The 22,474-nt window shown below is 52.1% G+C and overlaps 2 protein-coding genes across 7 annotated transcripts; one reads left to right on the top strand and one right to left on the bottom strand.

Moving 5' to 3' along the window:
• Window positions 1-408: 408 nt before the first annotated feature.
• Window positions 409-16,650, bottom strand: rnf40 (ring finger protein 40). Of its 5 annotated transcripts, none has more exons than XM_088638033.1 (21): window positions 16,574-16,650; window positions 16,173-16,483; window positions 15,428-15,614; window positions 14,915-15,082; window positions 14,039-14,273; window positions 13,156-13,359; window positions 12,945-13,066; window positions 12,073-12,219; window positions 11,615-11,689; window positions 11,319-11,438; window positions 10,802-10,981; window positions 10,257-10,392; window positions 8,514-8,635; window positions 7,665-7,936; window positions 6,334-6,451; window positions 5,434-5,583; window positions 3,755-3,967; window positions 3,493-3,618; window positions 2,451-2,591; window positions 2,257-2,358; window positions 409-1,872 (listed from the first exon to the last, which is right to left on the bottom strand). In XM_088638033.1, the coding sequence occupies exons 3-21, from the start codon at window positions 15,566-15,568 to the stop codon at window positions 1,696-1,698; spliced, it is 2,949 nt and encodes a 982-aa protein (XP_088494159.1). In that variant the 5' UTR covers window positions 15,569-15,614; window positions 16,173-16,483; window positions 16,574-16,650; the 3' UTR covers window positions 409-1,695. The 5 variants fall into 5 exon arrangements, with proteins under 5 accessions (XP_088494159.1, XP_088494158.1, XP_088494162.1 ...); XM_088638032.1 differs by having other exon boundaries at window positions 16,283-16,483; XM_088638036.1 differs by having other exon boundaries at window positions 13,156-13,356; window positions 16,283-16,483.
• cfap119 (cilia and flagella associated protein 119) lies at window positions 16,628-21,996 on the top strand. Of its 2 annotated transcripts, XM_088638092.1 has the most exons (9): window positions 16,628-16,911; window positions 17,497-17,528; window positions 18,382-18,447; window positions 18,591-18,754; window positions 19,089-19,159; window positions 19,436-19,552; window positions 20,034-20,109; window positions 20,696-20,791; window positions 21,786-21,996. In XM_088638092.1, exons 1-9 carry the CDS (start codon window positions 16,885-16,887, stop codon window positions 21,944-21,946), a joined length of 810 nt encoding a protein of 269 aa, XP_088494218.1. In that variant the 5' UTR covers window positions 16,628-16,884; the 3' UTR covers window positions 21,947-21,996. The 2 variants fall into 2 exon arrangements, with proteins under 2 accessions (XP_088494218.1, XP_088494219.1); XM_088638093.1 differs by lacking the exon at window positions 19,436-19,552.
• The last annotated feature ends 478 nt before the right edge of the window (window positions 21,997-22,474 follow it).

Raw genomic sequence — 22,474 nt, 5'->3', positions numbered from 1 at the left:
TCCTACTGCACAGTGTCTCCCATCACCACACACTCAGAACCTCCTACACCACAGCATCTCCCATCACCACATGCCCAGAACTCCTACAGTGGTACAGTATCTCCCATCACTGTACATCTAGAACCTCCTTCAGCAGTGTCTCCTGTCACCATATACCCAGAATCTCCTATAAAACAGTGTCTCCCGTCACCTCCTACAGCACAGTGTCAAACTGGGGAACTGGTTTGGAAACTGTGGCTCGGAGGGGAGAGCGCCCCCTGCTGGTCGACCAGTACCACTGAGGTCTGACGGTACTGACCCGGCCCAGTCCACCCGGATCTGGCTTACAGGGTGGGAAATCTGCCGAAAGGTCAAGGGCATTTTGCTCTGTCCGGAACACAAACCACAACTCTGGAAACAAGCTGTTGGTTTTTCTTTTTTTTTACTGTATATCGTTAAGACAAGGCTGGCAGTTGGTGGTTTCATTACACATTAAAAAAATAAAAAATGATACACAGTAAGAGATAACGAGAATTCCACAAGGTGAGAAAAACAAAAGGAGAGAAAAAAAAATAAATCTAACTAAAAACGTCACCTGGCAACCACCCCATGGTCCTGATCCAATGGCAGGTCTTGTTACTGAGCACCCTCTGTGCTGTAGCCAATCAGCAAGGGCGGTGTTGGCCATTTATCTCTACAGCACCGCCCATTTTCTCCATATGGAATTTCAACATTATTTCCCGTGCGCTTGAGCGCAGGGCAGAGGCAGGGAGGAGTTGAGAGCGTGAGGAGAGAGACCCTGTTACTCCTTTCAAAGGAACCTGGTAGCCCAGAAAACTACAGCTCATGCCTTGGCCATATCCGCGATTGTTCCAGAGAGAGGAAAGGGACTGGAGAACTGGATCAATGGAGAAGACAAATCCAGGTCAGATTCCTGTAAAACAGAGCTGACATCTTTGTTTATCCTTCTCTCAGTAGGTGATGTTCTTGCTCTCCAGGAGGGGGCGTCCCCTCTCTCACTAGGTCATGTCCTTGCTCTCCAGGAGGGGGCACCCTCTCTCTCACTAGGTCATGTCCCTACTCTCCAGGAGGGGACACCCTCTCTCTCTCACTAGGTCATGTCCCTACTCTCCAGGAGGGGGCACCCTCTCTCTCTCACTAGGTCATGTCCCTACTCTCCAGGAGGGGACACCCTCTCTCTCTCACTAGGTCATGTCCTTGCTCTCCAGGAGGGGGCACCCTCTCTCTCTCACTAGGTCATGTTCTTGCTCTCCAGGAGGGGCCACCCTCTCTCTCTCACTAGGTCATGTCCTTGCTCTCCAGGAGGGGGAGCCCTGTCTCTCACTAGGTCATGTCCTTGCTCTCCAGGAGGGGGCGTCCCCTCTCTCACTAGGTCATGTCCCTGCTCTCCAGGAGGGGGCGTCCCCTCTCTCACTAGGTCATGTCCTTGCTCTCCAGGAGGGGGCGTCCCCTCTCTCACTAGGTCATGTCCCTGCTCTCCAGGAGGGGGCGTCCCCTCTCTCACTAGGTCATGTCCTTGCTCTCCAGGAGGGGGCGTCCCCTCTCTCACTAGGTCATGTCCTTGCTCTCCAGGAGGGGGCGTCCCCTCTCTCACTAGGTCATGTCCCTGCTCTCCAGGAGGGGGCGCCCTCTCTCTCTCACTAGGTCATGTCCCTGCTCTCCAGGAGCGGGCGCCCTCTCTCTCTCCCCTGCTCCCTAGTTGATGTAGATGCGGTGGAAGTCGTTGGCGCCAAAGGCGGCGTTGCACTTGGGGCACTTCCTCTGGCGCGTGTCGTAGCGCGTCTTCAGACACTCATAGCAGAAGACGTGGAAACACTTGGTCAGCACCGTCTCCTTGTCGCGAGTGTTGCAGCACGGACAGCGCAGCTTGGCCTGGGGGGGGTGAGAGGGAGAGAGGGGGGGGTTATTGAGGCCCCGAGAGAGGCAGTACCACTCTGACGACACTCCTGCTGCCCAGAGATGCAGGCAGAGGAGAGGGGCAGGGGGACATGGAGGAGACTGTGGTCGCACGCTGCCGGCTCTGAGTTGCAGGGAGACATGGGATTCGTCAGCCAGGCTCCTCCCACCTTTCCTCCACACCCACCTCCCAGTCACTGGAGCAGAGCCTCTCCCAGTCCAGCCCTGACACTTCCACTGGAGTTCTGAGTCTCCCAGTCCAGCCCTGAGTCTCCCACTGCAGTTCGCAGTCCAGTCCTGACACTCCCAGTAGAGCTCTTGGACTCCCAGTTGAGTTCCCAGTCTCCCTGTCCCTCTCACCTTGTACTGGTTGATTTCCTCCTGCAGGATTTCATCAGCGTCCGTGTAGACCTCCACCTTCTTCTGCTTCTCCAGCTTGCGGCGCAGCCGAGACAAGTCCTCCTGCAGACAGACAGGCAGGGGGTCAATGGTCAGGGGTCAGAGGACATGAGAGCTCCAGTGTCAGCACTCGGTGTTTTATAGCCAGCGAGTACCTGTGCCCTCTTCAGGTTGAAGGACTCCCTCTCTCGGGCGCTACGATTGTCAGACACAGAGTTCTGGATCTCCTTCAGCTTGGCTTGCGTGTGTTCTAACTGCACCTTCAGATCCTCCGCCAGCTGGGCGGCTTCCACTGCCTGAGAGAGAGGGGTTAATACAGACACACTGACTGACTGGACACTCCAGTACATCAACACTGCACTGAGAGAGAGGGGTTCATACAGACACACTGACTGACTGGACACTCCAGTACATTAACACTGCACTGAGAGAGAGGGGTTCATACAGACACACTGACTGGACACTCCAGTACATTAACACTGCACTGAGAGAGAGGGGTTCATACAGACACACTGACTGACTGGACACTCCAGTACATTAACACTGCACTGAGAGAGAGGGGTTCATACAGACACACTGACTGGACACTCCAGTACATTAACACTGCACTGAGAGAGAGGGGTTCATACAGACACACTGACTGACTGGACACTCCAGTACATTAACACCGCACTGAGAGAGAGGGGTTCATACAGACACACTGACTGACTGGACACTCCAGTACATTAACACTGCACTGAGAGAGAGGGGTTCATACAGACACACTGACTGACTGGACACTCCAGTACATTAACACTGCACTGAGAGAGGGGTTCATACAGACACACTGACTGACTGGACACTCCAGTACATTAACACTGCACTGAGAGAGAGGGGTTCATACAGACACACTGACTGACTGGACACTCCAGTACATTAACACTGCACTGAGAGAGAGGGGTTCATACAGTCACACTGACTGGACACTCCAGTACATTAACACTGCACTGAGAGAGAGGGGTTCATACAGACACACTGACTGACTGGACACTACAGTACATTAACACTGCCTGAGAGAGAGGGGTTCATACAGACACACTGACTGGACACTCCAGTACATTAACACTGCCTGAGAGAGAGGGGTTAATACAGACACACTGACTGACAGGACACTACAGGACATTAACACAAAAGCAGTACAAGACACTCTCTTGGTACCTTCCTCTTGTTGAGCTCCAAGGCCTGTGTCCTCAGCCCCAGCTCCTTCTCCAGGCTGGCCAGGGTGCTCTGTAACACCCCCTCCTTCTCCTCCAGCTTCTGTACCGCTAGCAGCTGAGCGTCCACCTGGGAGACACGAGATCAGGGGGAGAGGAGACAGAGACAGCCTCGTGAGAGCAGATACCCCACCCAGACTTCCTCAGTCAGCACAAGAGCTGGGCAGTGGAGTGGGAGTGGCGACGTGCAGCCCGGCGCCTCTCACCTGTGTCTTCAGGGTGAGCACCTGCTCGGCCAGCTCCTCCTTCTCCTCGCGCAGCAGCTTGTAGATCTGGTTGGATTTGATCCTCTCGCTCATCAGCTTGAAGTTGGCGTCGTCCTTCTCCCTCAGCTGCTGCATCAGCCTGATGTTCTGCTCCTGCATGTCTTCAAACGCCTGGCCTGTGACATCCATCTCACTGAGGAGAGCCTCCTCTTCCTAGTACAGCAGAGAGAGGGATTCATACAGACACACTGACTGACTGGACACTCCAGTACATTAACACTGCACTGAGAGAGAGGGGTTCATACAGACACACTGACTGACTGGACACTCCAGTACTCCAGCTGACGATACTCAAATATACATCCATACCAAACCCGACACTGATGTGGCTGTCTCTATTCTATCTAATTGCATCTCTGACATAAAAATTTGGATGACTCAAAACTTCCTTCATCTCAACTGTGACAAGACTGAAGTCATGCTTATTGGTACCCCCCATCAACTTCGTAAAGCCAGTCCTGTAACCCTGTCTGTAGATGGCTCTGTACTTGAGCTCCAATCAAAATTGAAAAACCTTGGGGTTATATTCGATTCTGGCTTAACATTCGACCCACATGTACAGCATACTGTCAAAACATCTTTTTTTCACCTTAGAAATATCGCAAGACTACGCCCTATGCTATCATTAACTGTGGCTGAAAAGCTGATCAACATATTTGTATTCTCTCGAATTGACTACTGCAATGCTCTGCTCCCTGGGGTATCTAAATCTACTCTGAACAAGCTGCAGTATGTCCAAAATTCAGCAGCCAGAATCCTGACCAGATCTAGTGCAAGTGTTCACATTACTCCTATCCTGGAGTCCTTGCACTGGCTTCCGGTCAAATTCCGCGTAGACTTTAAAATCCTCATGCTCACCTACAAGGCTTTACATGGCTTGGCACCTCAATACCTGTCTGAACTTTTATCGCCCTACTCCCCACCTCGCAACCTCCGCTCTTCAAATTCTGCCCTCCTTACTGTCCCCCAAGCCCGTCTACATTGTATGGGCGACAGGGCCTTCTCCTGCTATGCCCCCAAGCTCTGGAACTCCTTGCCCAAGGATATTAGAGAGTCACCTTCTCTAAACTCCTTCAAATCCAGACTCAAAACCCTCCTTTTCAGAAAAGCCTTTACTTAACTGGTTCCATTCTTCACCCCTCTGCTCTTCTTAATACCATCTTCCACGGTCTCCTCTATTGTTATTGTTGTATTGTTGTAATTATAATTGTGTCCTGTCTTGTGAAATTGTCTTATTTATTGTTGTAGTCTTCTTATTTATTGTTATTGTCATCCTGTAAAGCGCTTTGAGAAGCCACCTTTAAAGGCGCTATATAAAATAAAGTTTATTATTATTATTATTATTACATTAACACTGCACTGAGAGAGAGGGGTTCATACAGACACACTGACTGGACACTCCAGTACATTAACACTGCACTGAGAGAGAGGGGTTCATACAGACACACTGACTGGACACTCCAGGACATTAACACTGCACTGAGAGAGAGGGGTTAATACAGACACACTGACTGACTGGACACTCCAGTACATTAACACTGCACTGAGAGAGTTGGAGACAGTAAAATGCAGAAACAGAAATTTAACAGTGACTGGCAGAAGTGTTATGAACGATGTACCTGCTTGGTGGCAGTGAGTTTTTTCTGCAGGTGTTCAATCTGTTCCTCAGCCACTCGGATCTTCCTCAAGGCATCTTCATCTGCCAGCTTCTTACTGTCCTTCCTCTCCTTCTCCTCCAGCTCGCGGATGCGAACCCGCAGCTCCTCAACCTAAGAGAGAGACAGGGGTTAATACAGACACATTGACTGACGGGACACTCCAGTACATTAACACTGCACTGAGAGAGAGGGGTTCATACAGACACACTGACTGGACACTCCAGTACATTAACACTGCACTGAGAGAGAGGGGTTAATACAGACACACTGACTGACTGGACACTCCAGTACATTAACACTGCACTGAGAGAGAGGGGTTCATACAGACACACTGACTGACTGGACACTCCAGTACATTAACACTGCACTGAGAGAGAGGGGTTCATACAGACACACTGACTGACTGGACACTCCAGTACATTAACACTGCACTGAGAGAGAGGGGTTCATACAGACACACTGACTGACTGGACACTCCAGTACATTAACACTGCACTGAGAGAGAGGGGTTCATACAGACACACTGACTGACTGGACACTCCAGTACATTAACACTGCACTGAGAGAGAGGGGTTCATACAGACACACTGACTGACTGGACACTCCAGTACATTAACACTGCACTGAGAGAGAGGGGTTCATACAGACACACTGACTGACTGGACACTCCAGTACATTAACACTGCACTGAGAGAGAGGGGTTCATACAGACACACTGACTGACTGGACACTCCAGTACATTAACACTGCACTGAGAGAGAGGGGTTCATACAGACACACTGACTGACTGGACACTCCAGTACATTAACACTGCACTGAGAGAGAGGGGTTCATACAGATATGTGAACACTAGTCTCTTACCTCGGCCTTGGATTTCCTCTCAGCAGCCATCAGCTGTACCTTGTCTCTCTGCTCCTTGGGTGCAGACTTGTACATGTCCAGCAGCAGCTTCATCTCCTTCTGGCTCTCCTGGGCTTTCCTGACCCAGAGAAAGAGGGGTTAATACAGACCCATGGTCCGGCTGGGCACTGCAGGGAAGCACTAATGAGTAACAGCGGAGAAATAATTCTGGACACAGAAGTTGACTGTCAGGTGACTGTCCCGAATATTTGGGAGGAATGTAGTATTGTGCCTTAAACGGAAGCAAAGTTGAAGAGCTCTGACCTCTTGAACACGCCCCCTGCCCACCCTGTAACGTCAGTCACAGACGTCCTACTCACTTCAGCGGAGGTGATGAGCTCTGACCTCTTGAACAAGTACCCTACCCACCCTGTAACGTCAGTCACAGGCGTCCTACTCACTTCAGCAGCGGTGATGAGCTCTGACCTCTTGAACTCGCCCCCTACCCACCCTGTAACGTCAGTCACAGGCGTCCTACTCACTTCAGCAGCAGTGATGAGCTCTGACCTCTTGAACACGCCCCCTACCCACCCTGTAACGTCAGTCACAGGCGTCCTACTCACTTCAGCAGCAGTGATGAGCTCTGACCTCTTGAACTCGCCCCCTACCCACCCTGTAACATCAGTCACAGGCGTCCTACTCACTTCAGCAGCAGTGATGAGCTCTGACCTCTTGAACACGCCCCCTACCCACCCTGTAACGTCAGTCACAGGCGTCCTACTCACTTCAACAGCAGTGATGAGCTCTGACCTCTTGAACACGTCCCCTATCCACCCTGTAACGTCAGTCACAGGCGTCCTACTCACTTCAGCAGCAGTGATGAGCTCTGACCTCTTGAACACGCACCCTATCCACCCTGTAACGTCAGTCGCAGGCGTCCTACTTACTTCAGCAGCGGTGATGAGCTCTGACCTCTTGAACTTGCCCCCTACCCACCCTGTAACATCAGTCACAGGCGTCCTACTCACTTCAGCAGCGGTGATGAGCTCTGACCTCTTGAACACACCCCCTACCCACCCTGTAACGTCAGTCACAGGCGTCCTACTCACTTCAGCAGCAGTGATGAGCTCTGACCTCTTGAACTCGCCCCCTACCCACCCTGTAACATCAGTCACAGGCGTCCTACTCACTTCAGCAGCAGTGATGAGCTCTGACCTCTTGAACACACCCCCTACCCACCCTGTAACATCAGTCACAGGCGTCCTACTCACTTCAGCAGTAGTGATGAGCTCTGACCTCTTGAACACACACCCTACCCACTCTTTAATGTTAGTCACAGGCGTCCTACTCACTTCAGCTCGGCCCTCAGCAGCTTTAGTGTGTCGGAGTCCTTCCTCTTGAGCTCCTCGCTGCGCTGGCGCTCCCGCTCCCTCTCGCGCTCCCTCTCCCTCTCGCGCTCCCGCTCAGCCTCCCTCTCCCTCTCCCGGGCCCGCTGCCGCTCCAGCTCGCGCCGCCGCTCCTCCTCCTCCTCCTGGTCCTCCTCCTCTTCCTTCTTCACCTCAACGCCCCCCTCGCTCACTGCGTCCTCCAAGCCCGGGCCAGCCTCCCCGCTCTGACAGCGCAGCTGAGACGGAGGGAGGGGAACATGGTCAAACAGACACCATTCCCTAAAACTTACCAGTTTCCTCCCAGAGAGGTAGAGGCAGAGATGCACTGTCTCCTGCACTCTGGGATTAGACAAACATTCCTCCCTAAATTAACAACTCTGATCCCATAATTCACACACCTGCCAGAATCAGAACAGCTCCCAATCCTACTAGGGGAGGAAACTCCATAAAGCTGCAGCCTAGTATATGATCTCCTGACAGCCTGAGGAACAGACAGTGAGCCTGTCTCTCAATAACAATAATACAGTGTGTGATCTCCTGTCACAGCCTGAGGAACGGACAGTGACTCTATCAATATTATTATTATTGATAGTGATCCTCTGTAACACCCTGTAAAATAAAAACAATAATAGAACCTCTTCCAAGCGTGACATTTACAGAAACAAAGAAAGCAGAGACAGTTCTCTGACGGCGGAGAAACATGGAAACTCCATACAAAAAGTATGTCACATTGGAATCGCATCATGAGGCAATATCACTCCCTACCACACTGCCTGTTATCTACACATTAAACAGAGAGGAGCCGATGCACACCTTGCCAATTTCAACTTGTGTCTCCCTCAGCTTCCTCTTGTATCTCTGCACGTCGCCCTTCAGCTGGTGGTTGTGGTTCTGGAGGCTGCTAATCAGGTGGCGCATCTCCCTATTAATGGGACCTGTGACACAATCACACCAAGGAAACATAGTGAGACACAGTGACAGCGAGAGAAAGAGCGAAACACAGTGGCACACACGCGCGCGCGCGCACACACACACAGAAACAGCGAAAGAAAGAGCCAGACACACTGGCACGAGAGGTGAGAGTCACAGGATTGGAAGTGAGTAGTGAGAAGGAAGAGAGTTATCTCCTCTTCCTTCTCACCCAAAACACAAAGGAAAAATCTTTGCATGCTTTGTCGATTTAAAAAAAGCATTTGACTTGATTTGACATGAAAGATTTGTTTTATAAACAACTCCAAAGTGGCATAGGGGGTATAGTGTAATTAAAGCCAGTCCTCAGGGAAACAGGTACAAATTCACACTCAACAGCAACACATTGGAGCACACATCCAGCTACACATATCTCGGTCTCACCATCAGCTCATCTGGGAGTTTTGACCTGGCAGTGAAGGCACTGAGGGAAAAGCCACTCTGGCTTTCTATGCAATAAGAAGGAGGCTCTTCAACATCAATCCACCAACAAGAATCTGGCTCCAAATATTTGAAAGTGTAATCAAACCCATTGCCCTACACGGCAGTGAAGTGTGGGGTCCCCTCACAGACCAGGAGTACACTCAATTGGACAAACACCCCACAGAAACACCCACAGAGAAAAACACCTAACAACGGGTGCAGGGCCGAATTAGGCCAGTACCCACTATCAATAAAAATACAGAAAAGAGTATTAAAGTATTGGCTACACCTAAAAAACAGCGACCTAAATTCCTACCACCACAAAGCCCCGCTGAGCCCAAAACAGAGCCCCCTGAGCCAGCTGGTCCTGAGGCTCACTTACCTGAGCCACACCGACACTAATCAGCATCAGGACAGCACTGCTAGAGCTCCACAACTCAGACTCAAGCACATCACAGCACAGATCAAACAGCAATATCTCACACACTGGGACACACACACACAAACACAACATCAACTGGAATGCTACAGAACTCTCTAAACAGACAATACACACTAGCCAAATATTTGACCAAGATAAGAAACAGCAAACAGAAACAGACCCTGAAGAAGTACGGGCTCAGTGACCACAGCCTGGCCATAGAAACTAGGTGATACGGGCAGACCTGGTTGCCCAGAGAGGACAGGCTGTGCTCCCACTGCCAGCGGGGAGAAATAGAGACAGAGGTGCACTTCCTACTGCACTGTGACAGATACTCTGGGATTAGAGAAACATTCTTCCCTAAATTCAGAAATCTAATCCCAGTTTCCACACCTGCCAGAATCACAACGGGTCCCAATCCTACTGAGAGAGGGAGGAGGGAACTCAGTTGAAGTGGCAGCCCAGTATGTGATCTCCTGTTACAGCCTGAGGAACAGTGAGCCTGTCTCCCAATAATTCCCCCTATGTTTACAGTATATGTAAATATTTTATGATATGTCTTTGTTGTAAACGTCTGTAATATGTCTGTAGATGTTTTTTGTTTGTTTTGTTTCATGTTAATTTTATTTTTATTTGCTATGGCAACACTGATTGTACTCATCAGTCATGCCAATAAAGCATTTTGAATTGAGTTAAATGAAAAAGTTATCTGCTCAGTGAGACAGTGAGAGGTGAGACTGTACCTGCTTGTTCATTGGCTGCCAGGTTCTGCTCAAACTCAATCCTCAGCATCTCGTACTCCTTCCTGACCTGTGCTAGAGTGTCCTCCAACTGGATCACCTCTGTGCGTAGCTTCTTCTGGAGAGATAGCTCATCACTCTGTGAGAGAGAGGGATTAATACAGACACACTGACTGGACACTCCAGTACATTAACACTGCACTGAGAGAGAGGGGTTCATACAGACACACTGACTGACTGGACACTCCAGTACATTAACACTGCACTGAGAGAGAGGGGTTCATACAGACACACTGACTGGACACTCCAGTACATTAACACTGCACTGAGAGAGAGGGGTTCATACAGACACACTGACTGACTGGACACTCCAGTACATTAACACTGCACTGAGAGAGAGGGATTAATACAGACGCACTGACTGGACACTCCAGTACATTAACACTGCACTGAGAGAGAGGGGTTAATAGAAACACACTGACTGGACAATACAGGACATTTACATGCCTACCAGCGGCCAGGGAAGGAGACAGAAAAACAGGATGTACCTCCATGTGCTCGATCTGTCGCAGGTGGGCATTCTTGGTGGTCAGTAACAGGGCACGAGCTTCATCCAGCTGGGTCTTCACTTGCAGCGATTCATTATACAGCAGAGAGAACTGAGACTGCAGACACTTGAACTCAGGGGTCTCCTTCACCACCTCTTCTGGGATATTCCTAAGGTCCATCTGGAGAAAGGGGTTAATACAGACACACTGACTGACTGGACACTCCAGTACATTAACACTGCACTGAGAGAGAGGGGTTCATACAGACACACTGACTGACTGGACACTCCAGTACATTAACACTGCACTGAGAGAGAGGGGTTCATACAGACACACTGACTGACTGGACACTCCAGTACATTAACACTGCACTGAGAGAGAGGGGTTCATACAGACACACTGACTGACTGGACACTCCAGTACATTAACACTGCACTGAGAAAGAGGGGTTCATACAGACACACTGACTGACTGGACACTCCAGTACACTAACACTTACATAAGATATAAAGAATACCTTCAATTTTTCATTCTCCCTCACAGCCTCCTGGAGCTCCTGTTGCAGTTTCTCCAGCTCGGCCATGCGGCTGTTGGCCAGCTCCTGGTTCTGTTCCAACTCTGCATTCAGCATCTCAAACTACAAACAGAAAACACACCGTCTCACAGAGACACGGGGACACACACACATCGTCTCACAGAGACATAGAGGATTCAAAGGAGACACAGAGAAACACACTGTCCCCCAGTTTGTTTGTCCCTCTCAGGTTGTCTCTATCTCTCATTCCCATGTCTCACTGTTCATGAACTCTTTACCTTCTGGATGTTGAGGGTGATCTGTCCCCCAGGTAGACCTCCAGAGCGCCCCGAGGTGTAGTACCCAGAGTTCAGCTGAAACACGGAGACAGACACACCAGTCAATGAACATCATCACACAAAGAGCAACTCCCTCCTGCAGGGGTCACAGTGTGCTATAGGGACTGCAGACTGCGGGGGTCACAGTGTGCTATAGGGACTGCAGACTGCGGGGGTCACAGTGTCCTGTAGGGACTGCAGACTGCGGGGGTCACAGTGTCCTATAGGGACTGCAGACTGCGGGGGTCGCAGTGTCCTGTAGGGACTGCAGACTGCGGGGGTCACAGTGTCCTGTAGGGACTGCAGACTGCGGGGGTCACAGTGTCCTGTAGGGACTGCAGACTGCAGGGGTCACAGTGTCCTGTAGGGACTGCAGACTGCGGGGGTCGCAGTGTCCTGTGGCAAAGGATCGTTTGTACCTGTTCCAGGGCCTCGGCAAGGTGCTTGTTTAATTTTTGTTCCCTCTTCCTCAGTTTCTCGATGTCCCACTGCAGGTCCTCTACTGTCGTTTCCATCTCTGACACCTTTGTCTCCGAAGATGAAACCTTGTCCACCAGCTCATTATACTGAGAAGAGAGACACACTGACTGACTGGACACTCCAGTACATTAACACTGCACTGAGAGAGAGGGGTTCATACAGACACACTGACTGACTGGACACTCCAGTACATTAACACTGCACTGAGAGAGAGGGGTTCATACAGACACACTGACTGACTGGACACTCCAGTACATTAACACTGCACTGAGAGAGAGGGGTTCATACAGACACACTGACTGACTGGACACTCCAGTACATTAACACTGCACTGAGAGAGAGGGGTTCATACAGACACACTGACTGGACACTCCAGTACATTAACACTGCACTGAGAGAGAGGGGCTCATACAGACACACTGACTGACTGGACACTCCAGTACATTAACACTGCACTGAGAGAGAGGGGTTCATACAGACACACTGACTGACTGGACACTCCAGTACATTAACACTGCACTGAGAGAGAGGGGTTCATACAGACACACTGACTGACTGGACACTCCAGTACATTAACACTGCACTGAGAGAGAGGGGTTCATACAGACACACTGACTGACTGGACACTCCAGTACATTAACACCGCACTGAGAGAGAGGGGTTCATACAGACACACTGACTGACTGGACACTCCAGTACATTAACACTGCACTGAGAGAGAGGGGTTCATACAGACACACTGACTGGACACTCCAGTACATTAACACTGCACTGAGAGGGGGGGGGTTCATACAGACACACACTGCTGTACCTCGAGAGACATCTTGTGGTGGCGGCCCTGCAGACAGTTGGCCAGGTCCTGCAGCCTGAGGTTCTCCTCCAGCAGGGACTGACTGAGAGACAGCGCCTCTCGCTGGTTGTCGTCCTCAGCCACTGGAGCGGCACAGAGAGAGGGGGGTTAGTGTGCGGCCTGCCCGGGGCGTAGCCAGTGTCCCGTGCGCGGCGCGCGGCGCGGCGGGTACCTGCGGCCTTCACACGCCGGCACAGGCTCTCGATGCGGCGGTGCAGCCTGTCGAACACCGCGACCATCTTGGCCACCGCAGACTTGCTGAACTCCATCCTGCCCTGCAGCTGCAGCTCCAGCTCCTCCGCGCTGCTGCTGCCCAGAGAGGACAGGAACTCCTGCGCGCTGTCACTCAGGCCAGCAGGGGGAGACACAGGGCCTGCTGAGGGAGACAGTCACTGAGAGAGAGACAACTCAGACAGATAGAGACAGTGAGAGAACTGACGAAGTACAGGCTCAGTGACCACAGCCTGGCCATAGAAATGGGGCGACACAGGCAGACCTGGCTGTCCAGAGAGGACAGGCTGTGCTCCCACTGCCAGCAGGGAGAAATAGAGACAGAGGTGCACTTCCTACTGCACTGTGACAGATCCTCTGGGATTAGAGAAACATTCTTCCCGAAATTCAGAAATCTAATCCCAGAGTTCCCACACCTGCCAGCCAATCCTACTGGGAGAGGGAGGAGGGAACTCAGTTGTACTGGCAGCCCAATATGTGATCTCCTGTCACAGTGAGTCTGTCTCCCAGTAATGCTCCATCTGGCTACAGTATATGTAAATATTTTATGAAATGTCTCTGTTGTAAATGTCTGTAATATGTCTGTTGATTTTTTGGGGGTTTTATTTTTCATTTTGTTTCATGTTAATTTGATTAATTTTATTTGCTTTGGCAACACTGATTGTACTCATCGGTCATGCAAATAAAGCACTTTGAATTGAAATTGAACTGAGAGAGAGAGACAGTGTGACAGACAGACCATGAGAGAGAGAAGGACAGAAAGAGAGAGACAGACAGACCACCGGCCTGTCCTGTCCCATCCGAGGACTGGCGATGGGACTCACCCGACTCGCCCCCGTCCTGCTCCGGCTCCGCCGCCTCGGCCTGCTCCTCCCCCGGAGCCTGGGGCTGGAGATCGGAGCCCTCCGCTTCCGGCTGCCCCTCTTCCAGGACGGGCACAGGCGCAGAGTCCAGTCCGGGGGCTGGTGCTGGGGCTGGAGCCAGAGTGGAGGCACAGGCCGGGGCTGGGGGCGTTTCGGTGTCCAGACGCTGCAGCAGGAACTGCACGTTGTCATCCAGCTGTGTGAAGGGAAGGAGGAAGATGCAGGCGGTCACCTCTGTTCCTGCAGCCGGACTGAAAGCTCCAACTTGCCCTGCTAGCCTCTCGTGTCTTTGTTCAGTAGTATAGAACGTATTTATCACCTGTTATTTGTGTCTATCCCACCTGATGTGTGTCTGTGTCTGGGCTCAGAGCTCCAAACCCCCAGGGACAGGGAGCAGGTGTGCGCTGACTCCTGCGCTCTGGCCAGCTCGTCGTTACACACATCACAGGTAACACAGAGCCCTGGGGTTCCAGCGTGGGCGCCCCAGTGTCAGTACCTGGCCCCAGTGTCAGTACGAGACCCCAGTGTCAGTGTGTGGGCACCCCAGTGTCAGTACCAGACCCCACTGTTGGTGTGGGCGCCCCAGTGTCAGTACCTGGCCCCAGTGTCAGTGTGTGGGCGCCCCAGTGTCAGTATAAGACCCCAGTGTCAGTGTGTGGGCGCCCCAGGGTCAGTGTGTGGGCGCCCCAGGGTCAGTGTGGGAGCCCCAGGGTCAGTACCTGGCCCCAGTGTCAGTGTGGGAGCCCCAGTGTCAGTGTGGGAGCCCCAGCGTCAGTACCTGGCCCCAGTGTCAGTGTGGGAGCCCCAGTGTCAGTGTGGGAGCCCCAGCGTCAGTACCTGGCCCCAGTATCTGTTGACGATGAGCAGAGTGGTGTCGTCGGTGGCCTGTCTCTTCTCCAGCTTCTCGATTCGCTCCCGCAGCTCGTCCTCCAGCGCCTGCCTCTGCTCCAGCCGCTCGCACAGCTTCTTGTTCTTGAACTGCAGCACCTTCATGTCCATCTCCTCCTGCACAGACAAGGGCACGCGGGGTCAGAGGGAACAGGCCCGGTGACACTCCTACACAGGGGGCGTACTAACACCGGGGACTGCGCCCCAGAGCGGGGCGACACTCGGGACTGCGCCCCAGAGCGGGGCGACACTCGGGACTGCGCCCCAGAGCGGGGCGTGTGGGGGGTCAACACTCGGGACTGCGCCCCAGAGCGGGGCGTGTGGGGGGTCTACACTCGGGACTGCGCCCCAGAGCGGGGCGACACTCGGGACTGCGCCCCAGAGCGGGACGGGTGGGGGTCTACACTCGGGACTGCGCCCCAGAGCGGGGGGGATGCAGGGTGGCAGAAGACAGTGGCTGACCGTAGAGGACACCCCTCCAAGGCGGATGGGCTCGATCAGAGTGGTGGTAGTCTTCTCCTCCCTTTTCCCTTTCTTCTCGGGGGGCCCCGGTGGGCTGTCTCCTCCTCCTGCTCCCCGCTTTCCTGCCCCTGCCCCTGACATGATCACTGACACTGCACGCCTCCTCCTGGCACTCCAAGAGCTACACCTGCAGAGACAGAGCCGTTTGTACATGACCAGTACATTAACACTGCACTGAGAGAGAGAGGGGTTCATACAGACACACTGACTGACTGGACACTCCAGTACATTAACACTGCACTGAGAGAGAGGGGTTCATACAGACACACTGACTGGACACTCCAGTACATTAACACTGCACTGAGAGAGAGGGGTTCATACAGACACACTGACTGACTGGACACTCCAGTACATTAACACTGCACTGAGAGAGAGGGGTTCATACAGACACACTGACTGACTGGACACTCCAGTACATTAACACTGCACTGAGAGAGAGGGGTTCATACAGACACACTGACTGGACACTCCAGTACATTAACACTGCACTGAGAGAGAGGGGTTCATACAGACACACTGACTGACTGGACACTCCAGTACATTAACACTGCACTGAGAGAGAGGGGTTCATACAGACACACTGACTGACTGGACACTACAGTACACTAACACTGCACTGACAGAGAAGGGTTATTTAAGACACGGCTTGTACAGAACATTAAATTGGCCAATTTTTTTCAGTAACCTTCAGTCCTTCCACGTCTTCAGCGAAGAGAGATGTGGGTTGATCTGTAAGATTCCTGACAGACACATTTTTTGACAAAACGAACATCTGATGTTAGGCAGTGGACCTACTATCCTAGTAGGCGGGTCTTCCTAACGGTGTTCCTGTCCTGTTAGCATGACGCCCGATGCCCTCACTCTCCTGCACGACTGCAGTGTGCCCACCGTGAGCCGATCAGCGCTGCGGCGGCTGTTTGGCCCCGATCTCCGCACCCGACACGCAGAGCGATCCGCGTCCTTCTCCGTCTCCTCACCGCTGAGTTGACGTAGGACCTCGAAGGGAGTCACAACCGAGTAAACTGCTAATCTGGCACGATTTTTTCACGGAAAGTAATAAATTCACGAACAGAAAAGTGAACAAACCTCAGCGACTGTGACAGCGGCTCGCAATACAACACATCCTCCTCGTCACCCGGAAGTATATGTCGGACCGGCGCATTTCCGGGTCTCGCTCACGGGAAGAGGTTCCGGAAGCATCACGCAGAGGAAGCTGGGTTTCAGTTGCTGTGGAAACGAGCGAGACGCTCTTGACGCTACCGAAGGGGGTGGAAATGTTATTGTAGTTTAAATGATTAATCTTTTTATAATATTTAAGCATTACTGAAGGCTTTTTCATCCTAAACGCTAACCTCAGAATTCTGGACTAAGATACGTTTTCAGAAAATCATCTTAGAATGAAGGGAGAAGGCCTTTTGACAATGGTAAGACTTCGTCTCAGCGTGGTCGGGCTAGCCATCTGGTACCGGCTTTGCTCTGCTTTTGCAAAAAGATAACATTCTGAAAAAATGGGTTAACAACAACACGGCCTGACTATTGTTTTTGTGGGTTTGTTCTCTCTCCTCTCCTATCTTGCCTCACACCTTGTCTCTCCTCGCCTGTCCTATCCTACTCAGTCCCTCTCCCTCTCTACTCCCCCCTCCTGTCCTGTCCGTCTCACCCTCTCTCCTCTCCTACTCCCTCTGTCCCTCTCTCTCTCCTGTCCCACTGCCTCTCTCTCCTCTCTTTCTCTCCTGTCCCTCTCTCCTCTTTTCTCCTGTCCCTCTGTCTCTTCTGTCCCATTGCTTCTCTCTCCTGTCCCTCTCCTCTCTCTCTCCTGTCCCTCTCCCTCTCTCCCTTCTGTCCCATTGCCTCTCTCTCTCTCCTGTCCCTCTGTCTCTTCTGTCCCATTGCCTCTTTCTCCTGTCCCTCTCCTTCTCTCTCTACTATCTCACTCCCTTTGTCCCTCACCCTCTCTCTCCCTCAGTCTTTCTGATAACGCCCTGTCCCCTGTGCTCTTGTCTCTGCAGCCTCGCCCTCTGAAGCCCAGAGTCCTGCTGTGGTGAGTTCAGTCTCCCTCTCCTGCAGCTTGTTCTGCACTATTAAAATGCAGGCTTGTGAGATGGGCTCTGTGCTTATCCTGATGTGATTCGGGTTGGAAACTGGCAGACACAGTTTTGTGCAGTTTGTGTTTCCCAGTGATTCCCCCAAGCTGACATGGTACCAGTTAGGTAAGACCTGAACTGGATAGAGATGTTAATAAACGTGCTGTGTTTATGGGAGCTCCCTTCACGATGATGGCTTATAAAACAAACACATCTGACAGCAGCTACATGACCCTGCAGCTCACAGCTTGCAACCCACTGAAGGGAGACTCCTGGGAAAGCTGAGCTTGCTGCTGGAAGAGATGTTAGTGGGGCCAGTAGGGGGCGCCCCAGCATAGTGATGGGGACACTATACTGTAAAAAGGCACCGTCCTTCTGATGAGACGTGAAACCGAGGTCCTGACTCCCTGTGGTCATTAAAAATCCCAGGGTGTTTCTTGAAAAGAGTAGAGGTGTTACCCCAGTGTCCTGCCAAAATTTCCCCCTATCCTTTACTAATCATGTCCTCCTAATAACCCCCTCTCTGAACTGGCTTCATCACTCTGCTCTCCTCCCCACTGAGAGCTGGTGTGTGTGAGCAGACTGGAGCATCATCCAGGAGAGGAGACCCCATTACCTGTAAAGAGCTTTGAGTGGAGTGTCCAGAAAAGCGCTATAAAGGTGTGAGATTATTATTATTATATGATTATTATTACATCTTGGACGGGTAGTTATTGCTGAGATCCCTGCAGGGTAGCTGATGCCGTGGGGCGCAGGGGCGCCCCAGCAGTCTGGTCAGGGCAGTCAGTGACTCCGGCCGTCTGTGTGCAGGGCAGACCTCAGCTACGCCGACATGGAGGAGGTGGAGGCGGCGCAGACGACAGAGGAGCTGCAGAGGTCAGACCCAGAGCCTCCATACGTGTGTTAGCGGTCCGATTTCACCCGCCCCGGCGCTTTCGTAAGGGCCTCGTGGCAGGGACGCTCAGCTGAGCCACCAGTGCAGTGTGAACTCTCCCCCCCTCTGGCTCTCTCTCCCTCAGAGCGCTGGGCAGGGCGCTGGCTCTGCAGCTGTCCCGGCCCAGTGACAGCATCCTAGCCGACATGTACCTGTACGCTGTGCTGTTCTGCAGAGAGAGGCAGTTTAACAGGGAACAGACCTCAGTGCTGGTGTCCATCGTCAGAGCCCTGCACCTCGCCAATACTGGTAATCACAGCTCTGTGACCCCACACAGGAACCCCACAATGCCACTGTCTGTGACCCCACACTGTTTCACCAGGCAGGAACCCCAAGCTGTAACCCCACACTGCCACTGTCTGTGACCCTACACTGTAACACCACACTGCCACTGTCTGTGACCCTACACTGTAACACCACACTGCCGCTGTCTGTAACCCCACACCTCTGCTGTCTGTGACCCCACACTGTGAAGGAGAAGGAATAGCTGTGTTCTCATATCCTAGTCAGATTGAAAGGGGATTCAATCCAGAGTGCAACTCTTCATAGCAACAGTAACCTGACTGGTGGACTTTCATTCCAGGGACGCCCCTCAACAACATGGAGTACTGCTTCAACTACTTCACTGAGCTAGTCCTGTGCCACTGCGTCAGGGTCAGTGTGTCTGTCACTGTCTCACTGCTCTGAGCTGGCTGTCTCTGTGTTTCACTGCTCTGAGCTGTCTGTCTGTGTCTCTACCTTGAGCTGTCTGTATGTCACTGTGTCTCACTGCTCTGAGCTGTCTGTCTCTGTGTCTCACACTCTGAGCTGTCTGTTTCTACCAGGTTACAAGTAGGTAGTGTATGTCAGTGTGTTAGCCCTCATGTCTGTGTGCTGGGTGTTTAAAAATGATCTGGTCTCTCCCCCTCCCCGCTGTGTCCCTCTCTCCAGCGCCCTCCCTTCAGTATTGACCTCTTCAGCCCAGAGCAGGCCACACAGATCACAGAGTACCTCGTCAACACCTACTTCAGGCACTACGCCCTGTACAAGTACACCTTCACTCCCCAGGTGCTGAATGCCTGCAGCTTTTTCTGCCATTTCACAGACTCACTCTGCCCACCTGTCTGACTGACTGACTGACTGACTACTGATCTGTCTCACAGTCTGTCCACCTGTCTGACTGACTGACTACTGATCTGTCTCACAATCTTTCCACCTGTCAGACTGATTGACTACTGATGTGTCTCACACTCTGTCCACCTTTCTGGCTGACTGGCTGCTGATCTGTCTCACACTCTGCCCACCTATCTGACTGACTGGCTGCTGTTCTGTCTCACACTCTGCCCACCTGTCTGACTGACTGACTACTGATCTGTCTCGCACTCTGTCCACCTGTCTGTCTGACTGATGATCTGTCTCATATTCTGTCCACCAGTCTGTCTGACTGACTGCTGATCTGTCTCATATTCTGTCCATCTGTCTGACTGACTGCTGATCTGTCTCTCACTCTGTCCGCCTGACTGTCTGCTGGCCTGTCGCCCTCTTGCAGGTGAGACTGGACCTCTCTCTGACCTACTGCGGGATGCCTGAGGCCGAGGCAGTGGACAGTGACTCCCTGGAGCCAGGTACTGGCGCCACGCAGCAGCCCCAGCTCACACTGAGGCCTGTGTGCAGCATGTGGAGTCTCAGTGCCAGCGTATCCTCTCCACTGTAGAGCACTGCTGTCCCACCCTGGTCCCTGAGGCCAGTGTGTGGACCCCTGAGGGTTTGATCAGGTCGGTAAGATGATCAGTTCAAGGAAGTCAGGAACAGCCACTCAATCTGAAACACGACTGCTAAATCTCACCAGGCCTCACTTTGCGGTTTTGTTACACAGCAGTCTTTCATTGGCTGAAGCAACATGATTGATCTCAGCTGTTGTCAGCTCATAAACCTGCTGAATGCCCCTGTAAACCACTGCGGGTCATAAACTACAACCCAAAACTTCAGAGCAGGAAAAGACACTTGCAAAAATTCCAGTCAGTCAAATCGCAAGCTCAATGAAGGCATCAGTTAAGTAATTGAGTAATCACTTTGTAAAAACTAGCATGTTAACAAGCATTTTAATAAGTTCAGTGAAGTCAGGAATGGGGTGACCCAGAAGACTTTGTATATTGGGGTGTCCTTTGGCCATCTTTGGGTGGTTGCGCCCATACCGTGACTGTGTTCCAGGGCAAGGGACTGACGAAGAGAAGGAGACAGCCACAGAGGTCCTGGAATCAACTGCTCACGACGAGGAGATAAAAGACACAGAGGTGGACCATACAGGTATTGCATGCTTAAGCAAAACCCTGCCAGATTACAGTGAGCAGCCTTTACCTGGAGCTCAGATGTACACAATAAACCACCAAGCACTCGACAGAAGGAATGAGCACTGCAGTGTCTGGCACCTCAGAAGGCTGACGATCATGGGGTGTGCTTGCTGGGCATTCCCACTGCATCTGGTCTGTGTATGAGATGGAGATCCACGCACCAGTCATTCTCAGTGCTCAAGGATCATCTGTGGCCAGCATTAAAGATCAGACTCTCCTGCATTCAAACTGAAAACATGAAGTGCAGGTTCCCCCAGTTTAAAACTCTTTACAAGAGCCCAGGCGTCCAGGGAAGAGCTGTTTTAAACATTAGATCAGGGCCAGTTTGCTCTGAGCCAGCTACAGCTACACAGACCCACTGAAGCTGCCTGTGGTTAGCAGCTGGCTAGCACTGCTTTCATATTGCCCTAAACTCTAGAGTCCACAGGCAGTCCCGACCTCTCTCCCTCCCCCTGGGTGGAGCTAGGCTTTAATCCCTGTCCACTGCTAACAGCCCTGACCTCTCACTCTCTCTCACTCTTTCTAAACCCCTCCCCCTGGGTGGAGCTAGGCTTTAATCCCTGTGTACTACTAACAGTCCTGACCTCTCACTCTCTCTCCCTATTTGTAAACCCCTCCCCCTGGGTGGAGCTGGGCTTTAATCCCTGTGTACTACTAACAATCCTGACCTCTCACTCGCTCTCCCTATTTGTAAACCCCTCCCCCTAGGTGGAGCTAGGCTTTAATCCCTGTCCACTACTAACAGTCCCAACCTCTCTCACGCTTTCACCCTTTCCAGGCTTTCCTAGAGTGGAAGGTGGAAGTGAGCTCTGAACTCTGCCCAATGCACATGGTCCTGACCTCTCACTTGCTCTCCCTCTTTCCAAGCCCCTCCCCCTGACTGCCAGAAAGCTCTAATCCCCACCCACTTCACATGGTCCTGATGTCTCATTTGCTCTCCCTCCCTCCAGGCCCCACCCCCTGGGCGGAGCTGAGCCAGATTGTGCAGAGAGAGCTGAGCTCGGAGGTGAGACGGGTGCAGACCGTGCTGGAGCAGCAGCTGAGGGAGAGCACACAGAGGTTGGACAGCAGACTCAGCTCGGTGGAGACGGGCCGCGACAAGAAGAAGTAAAACCCAGTGCTGCTGCCCTATTGCAATATTAAAATATCTGTTCCATTGAAGACTGCTGCTGTCTCCTTGAGTACTGGTGTTTCCAGTTACACAGGTCTGTGTAACACGCTTGCACTCCATGTTCCAGACACTGGCAACAAAGACAAGACCACAGGGGCCCAGACCACCACGCTGCAGGTGCTCGGTCATGTGACATTCATGCTGGCCCTGTGCACAGTCGTGCCCATGTCGTTGGGTTTGAACTGCTGTAAATTTCCAGCGGTTCAGTAGTGTTGAAAAATTAGTCACACAAGGCTAACAGCTAATGGCTCTTAGTGTCATTGGTCAGAGCAACATGGGCAAAATACCTTTGTTCTCCCCTTGTAGGTGGGCAGTTGGAAAAATGGAGGAAGAGCAAAGTTTTTCTGTATGAACCCCTCTCTCAGTGCAGTGTTAATGTACTGGAGTGTCCAGTCAGTCAGTGTGTCTGTATGAACCCCTCTCTCTCAGTGCAGTGTTAATGTACTGGAGTGTCCAGTCAGTCAGTGT

The sequence above is a fragment of the Lepisosteus platostomus genome, chromosome 6 (genome assembly GCF_059453375.1).
Source record: "Lepisosteus platostomus isolate fLepPlt1 chromosome 6, fLepPlt1.hap1, whole genome shotgun sequence".
NCBI lineage: Eukaryota > Metazoa > Chordata > Actinopteri > Semionotiformes > Lepisosteidae > Lepisosteus > Lepisosteus platostomus.
Note: the sequence above shows the minus strand (reverse complement) of the source record. Positions and strands in the feature narration are given on the sequence as shown.